The sequence below is a fragment of the Procambarus clarkii genome, chromosome 46 (genome assembly GCF_040958095.1).
Source record: "Procambarus clarkii isolate CNS0578487 chromosome 46, FALCON_Pclarkii_2.0, whole genome shotgun sequence".
Lineage (NCBI taxonomy): Eukaryota > Metazoa > Arthropoda > Malacostraca > Decapoda > Cambaridae > Procambarus > Procambarus clarkii.
In genome coordinates this window covers 1398021-1408049 of record NC_091195.1, presented here as the reverse complement: position 1 = coordinate 1408049, position 10029 = coordinate 1398021, and the positions used below count along the sequence as shown (strand labels likewise).

The following is a 10029-nucleotide window of genomic DNA, read 5'->3' as shown; positions in this document are numbered from 1 at the left end:
AGTCATGCACATCAGTAAATACACACCATTGCCTCTACAGGATAATTATTATGAATTGGTTTTTAATTGATGGGCCTCGACTCAACCTTGTGTCATGTAGCCATTTTGTTCCCCCTGGTGCACCTTATCCCCAAGAGCAGCTTTCATAATGTGTTTTTAATTGCCATGGATACTGTCACGCATCCCTACTTGATTTTTAATGGTTTTCTAATGCGCGCTGCTTTTTAATTGATGAGCCTCGACTCCATCCTGTGTCATGGAGCCACTTTGTTCCCCCTAGTGCACCTTATCCCCAAGAGCAGTTTTCTTAATGTGTTTTTAATTGCCATGGATACTGTCACGCATCCCTACTTGATTTTTAATGGAACTCCCTAGTGCACCTTATCCCCAGGAGCAGTTTTCTTAATGTGTTTTTATTTGCCATGGATACTGTCACGCATCCCTACTTGATTTTTAATGGATTTCTAATGCGCGCTGCTCCGTCTCGTGTCTTGGATCTTAATTGATGGGCCTCAACTCCACCTTGTATCATGTGGCCAATTTGTTCCCCCTAGTTCACCTTATCCCCAAGAGCAGTTTTCTTAATTGCCATTGATACTGTCAAGCATCCTTAATTGATTTTTAATGTATTTCTAACGCACGCTGCTCCGTCTCGTGTCTTGGATCTCCCTTGTACTTTTTTTAAAGCCGCCGAGACCAATTTATCCTTCAGGGACTTATTTCGCTTCCAGGCTAGCATGGGTGGGCTCTGAGGAAACTTCCTCCATGAAGGGTGGTCTCCAAACTTCTGTTCCAGCCAGGTCCAGAGACGTTTCATAACCTGCTTCATGGGTTTCTCGAAGCCATCAAAGTAGGTTGTCACCAAGATGTCCCTGTCTTGGTGTCTCTTTCCGGTGTGTTGGAGTAGTTCCTCTCGTATCTTCTGTTCCAGCTTCCTCGCTGCTTTGTCGAGCACTTCCTCAGGATAATCGCTGTTCCTGAAAAATGTCCACAGGTCCTCAAGTTGTTCCCCCAGGGAGTCGGGGCATGTGTTGATTCTCTTCAGTCTCAAGCCCAAGGAGTAGGGGAGCGAATTCGTAAGTGGTTGTGGATGGCTGGAGTGGTACTGCAAGTATGTATGGAGATTTGTCGGTTTGTAGAAAGCCTTCGTCTCCAATTGTCGTGTTGTTGGGTTTATGTAGACTGTCGTGTCCAGAAAGTTTAGTTCCGTTTCACTCCTGTCTATCGTAAAACTCAGGTTCTGGTGTACTGAATTTGCCCATGAATAGAACACGTCCAGGTTCCCCGGTGGTCTCAGCATTATTCCGAATATGTCGTCGATATATCTGTAATATATCCTTGGTCCCGTTGGTAAGTCTTCTCTCCTAGATTCGAAAACCTCGTGAACAAAGATCTCCGCGATGGCTACGCTACTTGAGGCTCCTATCGCTGTTCCTTTGATTTGTCTGTAGGTCTTACCTTCAAAGGTCAGGATCGTATCCCGCATCACATGTAGAATGGCTTCTATGAGGAGGTTCTTCGATGGAGGGGTGTAGATTCCTGCTTCCTTCAGGTCCCTGCGGATCCGGTGTATGTTCCTTTCGAAGTAGTCTGCAACCACCGTTGCTGCTTCTCTCTGGGGAATACTTGGATACAGGGATACTATATCTAGGGAGAAAAGAGTTGCACCATCTGGGACCGGGCCCCATTTCTTATTCACTTCGTCTATTTTAACTAAGAAATCTGTTGTATCTACCAACCGTTCGTCCCGGAGTCTGAGTAGAGGGTTCAGTAGTGCTGTACAGATTCTGTCGATTGGGCGGGTCGGGGCACTGCAGCCGCTGAGGACTGGGCGGCCAGGCCATGTGCCTGTAATTGGATCTATGCCTTTATGAATTTTCGGAAGGAGGTAGATGTTCGGCAACTTCGAGCGCAAGGCTAAAAAGAAATCCCTGGTTGCTGGTTTCAGGATGCCTCCCCTGCCATTATTCCTGGAAAGAGAAAATACCAGAGACTTACTCCTAGTCTGGGCGTTCCTCAGGGCTGTCTCCCCGTTTGTCACCTGTTGGTATGTCGTCCCGTCCATCAGGTGTCTATCCATTTCCCTGCAGTAATTTTCTTTTTTCAAGATTACCACTGCCCCTCCTTTGTCTGCTGGTTTAATGACAATGTTCCTTCTTGCTTCCAATCGTCGCAGGGCTGAACGGAGTTCCGGTTGGAGGTTATACGGCCGGCGTTCTTCCACCTTCCACCTGTGGCGTCATTGACATACTCAATTCTCTTGTGCCGTGGGGGGGGGGGTCCCGGGACAAAGGTAAGCCCTTTCCCCAGGAGCTCCTTTCTCCTCGTCCGTAATTCGGACCTCGGAGACCACTGCTTGTTTTAACAGTTCCTTCTTTCTTTTCTTCTCCCTCCGCCTCGTGACCAGCTCCTGTCGCCATTTCTCGACCCGTTCCCTCTTCCTCTTCCCCCTTGGGGACGCTTTCTGGGGGTTCTCCCTTGGGGACGCTTTCTGGGGGTTCTGTGCCTTTTCCTTGTCCCCCCGTTTGATCGGGGGGGCGTCCTGGACCTGCTGTTTCCCGAACTGCGCCTAGTCGGGGTTGAGGCTCGAGGGCGTCCAGTGCTGGAGGGGCCAGATCGCACTTTGGGGAGGGAGGTTTTATGGGTGTGTGATGTGTCTCTGTCTGTGGGTGTTTTGCTTCTGCTTTTTGTCTTCCTACGAGTTGGGGAACCTCTCCGGGGGGGATGGGGTCGTGTCCCTCCCACCTGATGGTTTGTTCGGGGAGATGCTAACTTTCTTTTTCCTCTTGTTTTGTAAGTTTTGTTGTGTCGATGAGTTCTGTTTCTCCTTGCCCCTGTCCCTAGACCTCTGTCGCTGGCCTTGTCCCTGGGTTTTTCTGGAGGGGCTTATTGGTTAGGGTAGCACCTGGTTGACCAGTGATTTGTGGGTGTCTAGGGTTAGATCCCAGCATGAAAGGGGCTGAGTCCCTTCACCACTTTTGGGCCACCCAGGGGCGATTATTTCGTGAACGGCTTCTCTGAGTGCCGTGTGTGTGTCTGTGGTGGGTATCTTACGAAAAACTGAATATGGCTCAGTGTGTCTATTTGTTTTCACCAGGAGCTTACCCGAAAATGGTTCCGGGGGTGCATTGCAAGTGGCTTTGGTCCTCTTGTTATAAGCAGCCCACAGGACTGGACCCACTCTCTCTGTTGTATACCCTCCCTCCAGGAGGCATGTGACCACCTCCTCTACCCTGGTGTGTTCCCTTGTGATGGAAGCTTTTAAAAGTAGGGTGTACAAGGCTGTTGACTCCCTAGCGTGCTTTTCATAGAAATATTCCATGTACGTTTCAAGGGCCGGGGGGAGGGGCATATCTTCCGAGAAGAAAGGGAAGGTAGAGGCTTGGGTAAGGAAGGCTGGGGTTTTGTCCCAGTTAGCCGCCTTTTGGATCTGATGCAACCTCTCTCTGATGTGATCAATGGTTGAAAAGATTGGGCGTAGGATCTCCACCACTTTCAGTTCTTTCTCTGTGAGTTCTGTGTCGACAAAAGGCCGTTCAGAGAGAAAGATGTCCCTAATATTCTTTGTGATGTTGGATTCTCCTGCGAGGAGGTCCAAATCTGGCCTAGCAAAAGGGAGGGAATGTAATATTCTCTCCCTTGCTCCATACCAGACCCTTGCTTCTGCCCAAAGGCTTGGTAAGCTGGCCAGAGCGGGGGCGGTTTCCGGCGTGTCCTGGAGGTCCTTTATGAGGTCCATCCATGCATCAGCTGGTTGTGCTGACAGGTCATCAACCAATCCATTGCGGGATATGGTAGTTTGGGCGTTCTGCAGCTGGGTGTTCGTCTGTGACGTTTCTGGGGGGGTTTGAACCTGGGCTGGGGTGAGGAGCGGTGACGTGTCACTAGATGTCCCTGATTGGGGGGAAAGTGAGAGGTCTAGTGGAGGGGTTGTGCCCACTGGTTCCCTGCTAGCTGCCCTAGTTAAGGGGCGTCTAGGGTTCGTGTAGGGTTTCATTGTTGGCAGGGGGGGATTGTATGTTAAGCTTAAAGTCTTGGGTCTGGGGTTCTGGGACTGGCCAATCTGGGCAAGAGTTACTTAACTTATGAGTCTAGGGTGACTGCTCATGACCCCCTTGACTTACCTTACTCTTTTTTTGGCACTTACTGTTTCCTTGTGGTGTGGAAGGCAGGTTTCCGCTGGGTGAAACGTTTGTGACGTCGTAGGTCCTCTATATCCCGTGTGATGGGGGAGATATTCCTTTATAACACTGTATGGGAGATTGAAACACACAAGAACGTAAAGCGGGACGGCGGTGTTAATTTAGACTTAATCACAACTGCGTATAGGTAGTTTCTCCTGTCGTTCTGACCAAGTATTTAGTCTTCTCCACCTCACAGAGTAAGGTTCCTTTTATCACTAAACTGAAGCTTGTTTCCCGCGGTTTTTCACTTTATAAATTACCGTATATTTCAACGGGCTCTATAAACTCGGATACAGCTGTTTCATGTGGCCCGTGGAAGCCACACTCATCAGTCCGAAGGAGACTCCGCTGATGGTTGTGATTTTGCCTAGATTGATTGATAAAGATTAAGCCACCCAAGAGGTGGCACGGGCATGAATAGCCCGTAAGTGGTACAATTTTTTTTTTCTCAGTATTCTGAGGTTGCATTTAACCATCAAGCTGTTATCGCGGGGGAGGATACTGCTTCACAGTCTTTGTGAGGGTGTCCAGCTGCTGGACACCTTTGTTGACCAGGAGAGTGGCGGTGTTGATATGTTCAGGGTGGCCGCTTCATGATTCAGGAACTCTTAAAGCTCTTCTAAGGTCATTGGTTGCTTCACATTCCAGAAGATACTGAAGTAATAGCTTTTCTGTGACAGTTTGGCAGAAGATGTACTCTCTCTGTCGGGGTTCACCAATCTCCCAGTTGCATCTGTAACCTAGACGTAGTCTATATAACCCAACTGCCATTTCCCTGTGGATTCCTTTTGGGATATTTAACCTTTCTAATTTGGTTGCCTGAAGATACCATGTTGCAGATGGCGAACCTTCAGCTATTCTCTGGTGTAGGTCGGCTTTGTTGAGATGTGAGAGTTTTTTGGTAATGATGTTTTTTATGTTCTCTAGGCTGGGTTGAATTGTTTTATGTATCACTGGATGACGAGATGCCAATTTAGCAATTTCATCAGCTTTTTCATTTAATAGGATTCCAATATGGGATGGGATCCAGTTTAAAGTTATGTTGAGTCCTTTGCCTTTAGCGACTGCTCCAAGATACAAAATGGTGGTAATTATTTCCACATTATCTTTCCACTGTTTTTGTCCTAGTATTTGAAGTGCAGCTTTTGAGTCTGTGTGTATGATTGCATTTTGAGTGTTTTGTGCAATCACATATGCGAATGCCTGTTGTATGGCAAACAGCTCAGTTTGGGTTGATGATACTAGTCCTCCCAGTCTCCAGTATGCCTGTACGCTGGCCGTGCAAAGAACAGCGCCAGCACTCTCATATTCTGTGTCACCGATCCGTCTGTGAAGATGTGGGTGGCTCCTGCTACTGCTATGCTATACATTTACTCTTCTATTATGCGCCTTAGGATTGTCGGATCATAGGCAGCCTTTTTCATTCGGAGACTTTCTATTACTAATTTGAAAGTAGGCTCTTCCCACGGCGCGGAAGGAATGTAATTTGGGTGTGGATGATGACCCTCTCTATCAAGAATCATGTTTTTTAAATGTAGTCTGTTTAGGACTTTTCCTGCTCTTGCAACCCAAGAGTTTCCATTGTTTTGGCCTAGTCCAACCACCAAGGCCTGCCGTACTGGGATTGGATCAGAAGAAATAATTATCTTACTGATAATTGTAGCTGTCTTTTACATAAGAACATAAGAACAAAGGTAACTGCAGAAGGCCTATTGGCCCATACGAGGCAGCTCCTATTCTATAACCACCCAATCCCACTCATATACTTGTCCAACCCGTGCTTGAAACAATCGAGGGACCCCACCTCCACAATGTTACGCGGCAATTGGTTCCACAAATCAACAACCCTGTTACTGAACCAGTATTTACCCAAGTCTTTCCTAAATCTAAACTTATCCAATTTATATCCATTGTTTCGTGTTCTGTCCTGTGTTGATACTTTTAATACCCTATTAATATCCCGCCGGTTATGTCCATTCATCCACTTGTAAACCTCTATCATGTCACCCCTAACTCTTCGCCTTTCCAGTGAATGCAACTTAAGCTTTGTTAATCTTTCTTCATATGAAAGATTTCTAATTTGGGGAATTAACTTAGTCATCCTACGCTGGACACGTTCAAGTGAATTTATATCCATTCTATAATATGGCGACCAAAACTGAACTGCATAATCTAAATGGGGCCTAACTAGAGCAAGATATAGCTTGAGAACCACACCAGGTGTCTTGTTACTAACGCTGCGATTAATAAATCCAAGTGTCCGATTTGCCTTATTACGAACATTTATGCATTGATCCTTTTGTTTTAAATTCTTACTAATCATAACTCCCAGATCCCTTTCGCAATCCGACTTCGCAATCACAACACCATCTAGCTCGTATCTTGTAACTCTATCATCATTACCTAACCTCAGAACTTTACATTTATCAGCATTAAACTGCATCTGCCAATCCTTTGACCATTTCAAAACCCTATCAAGATCAACTTGAAGTGATAGTGAGTCCTCCTCCGAATTAATTTCCCTACCGATTTTCGTATCATCGGCAAATTTGCAAATGTTGCTACTCAAACCTGAATCTAAATCATTTATATATATTATAAACAACAGAGGTCCCAGGACAGAGCCTTGAGGCACTCCACTTACAACATTTTCCCACTCTGACTTGATTCCATTTATACTAACTCTCTGTTTCCTTTGGTATAGCCATGCCCTAATCCAGCTTAATATAGCACCCCCAATACCATGAGACTCTATTTTTTTAATCAGTCTTTCATGTGGCACTGTATCAAAAGCTTTGCTAAAGTCAAGGTATACAACATCGCAATCCTTACCACTATCAACTGCCTCAACAATGCTAGAATAAAAAGATAACAAATTTGTTAAACATGAACGGCCATTTATAAAACCATGTTGCGACTCAATTATTAATTTATGTTTTTCAAGATGAAGACGAATTTTATTTGCTATTATAGATTCGAGTAACTTTCCCACAATAGACGTTAGGCTAATTGGTCGATAGTTAGACGCAAGTGATCTATCTCCTTTCTTAAAAACTGGTATCACATTAGCAACTTTCCAAAACTCTGGCACTCTGCCTGACTCTATTGATTTATTAAATATGGTTGACAGTGGGTCACAAAGCTCCTCTTTGCATTCTTTAAGCACCCTGGCAAACACTTCATCCGGCCCTGGGGATTTGTTTGGTTTGAGTTTTACTATTTGTTTAAGAACATCCTCCCTGGTAACTGCTAAACTCGTCAACCTGTCCTCGTCCCCACCCACATAGACTTGTTCGGCTGAAGGCATATTGTTAAGTTCCTCTTTAGTAAATACAGATACAAAATATTTATTAAAAATACTACTCATCTCTTCATCACTATCTGTTATTTGACCTGTCTCAGTTTTTAATGGACCTATCCTTTCCCTAGTCTTAGTACGATATAACTGAAAAAACCCTTTAGGATTTGTCTTTGCTTGCCCTGCTATGCGAACTTCATAGTTTCTTTTTGCTTTCCTTATCTCTTTTTTAACATTTCTAACCAGTTGTACGAATTCCTGTTCTAAAGTGACCTCCCCATTTTTAATCCTTTTGTACCAAGCTCTCTTTTTACCTATAAGGTTCTTCAAATTCTTTGTTATCCACTTTGGGTCATTAGTATACGATCTATTCAATTTGTATGGTATACTACGTTCCTGTGCTTTGTTTAGAATATTCTTAAATAAGTTATATATTGAATCCACATCGAAATCCCCATTTAAGTCACCTATCGCTGGGTTCATGTCTCGCTCCAAGACCGGCCCACACCCCATACCCAAGCCTTTCCAATCAATTTGACCCAAAAAAATTCTTAGGCTATTAAAATCAGCTTTTCGAAAATCTGGCACTTTAACAGAATTTTCTCCTACTGGTCTATTCCATTCTATGCTAAATCTGATTTCTTTGTGATCACTGCTCCCTAGCTCACTCCCTATTTCGATGTCATTAATTTGCGTTTCCCTGTTGGTTAACACTAAATCTAAAATATTATTTTCCCGTGTTGGTTCCTTAATGTGTTGCGTAAGAAAGCAATCGTCAATTAATTCTAGAAAATCTTCTGCTTCACTATTCCCTGTTTTGTTCAACCAGTTTATTCCGCTAAAATTAAAGTCACCCATGACATAAATACTGTTAGATCTAGATGCTCTAGATATTTCATCCCATAGATGCTTTGCTTCCATTCTGTCTAAATTTGGTGGCCTATATATTACTCCTATTATAATATTATTAGCTTTTTCGTTTAATTCAATCCAAATAGTTTCTGTGTGTGGCTCTGTTTTGATTCCCTCTTTGAGACTACATTTCAAATTGTCCCTAACATATATGGCTACTCCACCTCCTCGTCTAATATATCTATCTGTGTGAAATAGTTTAAATCCATATATTTGATATTCAGCTAATAGTTCTCTATTCATCCACGTTTCGGTAAGTGCAATAATATCTATTTTTTCTGTGCAGACAAGAGCATTTAATTCGTTAATTTTATTTCTTAGACTTCTACTGTTAGTGTAATATACCCTAAGTGAATTGTTATTTTGCGGACCTTCTCTTTCCCTGATCGTTTTGCCAATTCCTTTCTCCCACAAACACATACTTTTATTACCTCCTTCCTCCAAATCAATTCCCATACCTCTATCTACTAACAGTTTAAACCCAAACAAACACCTCTAACCACTTCTTCTAACGAGTTCGCAACAGCAACAACCCCAGCTCTCGATAGATGCACCCCATCACGAGCATACATTTCATTTCTTCCATAGAAGTGTTCCCAGTTGTCTATGAAAGATATTGCATTTGATTTGCAATATCTTTCCAGCCGGCAATTGACACCAAGTGCCCTCGATATCCATTCATTTCCCACTCCCTTTCTTGGAAGAATGCCACATATGATCGGGATTCCTCCCTTGCTCCTAACTAACTCTATGGCTGTTTTATACCTCTGAATCAGTTCCTCACTCCTGACTCGACCAACATCATTTCCTCCCACGCTAATGCAAATAATGGGATTGTTCCCATTACCAGCCATAATATCATTCATGTTGTTTATAATATCACCAATGCCAGCTCCGGGATAGCAAACCCTTAACCTGTTCCCCCTATCTCTAGCACAAAACGTTCTATCCAAATACCTTATCTGGGAATCTCCCACAACTAATGTTTGCTTAGGTACTTCCTTTACTTTCTGAGGGGCCTGCGCTTCCTTTCTCTTCGTTGCTTTCCCTCTTGCGCGATCCACAGTCTCTCCACAGCACTCGTCCTCCAAAACGTCAAATGAATTTGAAGTTGCTATGGCGTTTGAAGGCGGCTTTATCAAAGTCTTCTTAAGGCCCCTGTCTTTCGCAACTCTCCAAGACGAGGTCCCTTTACTGCTGGTCTCCTCCTTCGTTACTTCTCGTTGTTTTTTAAGCTGACGCACCTCCTCCCGCAGAGAGTCCAACTCTGTCCTCAGGGCTCCCACTAGAGTCACCAGGTCCTTCACTACAACTTCCATATTGCTATGATAATATAACATTTTGTGATATTCTTTTTTGTAGAGAGGGCAAACCCGTCTCCAGTCTAATAGTTTCAAGCCTGGTCCACATGGGGGCTCCCAGTGCAGCTCTCATAGCATTGTTTTGGGCAACTTCAAGCTTTTTCCACTGTTGGTGTGATAGATTTGTGAGTGCAGGTGCGGCATAATCGATCACTGATCTGACTGCCTGTACATAGTATGTGCGAAGGATTTGCAGATTGGCTACTCCAGAAAGGGAGGTTAGCGACCTGAGGATTGCCGTCCGGGCCGCAGTTCGCTCTCTCAAGTAAGTGAC

At 44.3% G+C, this 10029-nt stretch overlaps 1 protein-coding gene across 1 annotated transcript; it reads right to left on the bottom strand.

The window, feature by feature from the left end:
• Nucleotides 1-610: 610 nt before the first annotated feature.
• Nucleotides 611-2080, bottom strand: LOC138350495 (uncharacterized). The gene has a single exon (XM_069301513.1). It carries the CDS (start codon nucleotides 2078-2080, stop codon nucleotides 611-613), a length of 1470 nt encoding a protein of 489 aa, XP_069157614.1.
• Between the last annotated feature and the right edge of the window lie 7949 nt (nucleotides 2081-10029).

Excerpts from the sequence above, each read along its gene's own strand:
- LOC138350495 (XM_069301513.1), bottom strand. The coding sequence starts at position 2,080 with ATGGATAGACACCTGATGGACGGGACGACATACCAACAGGTGACAAAC.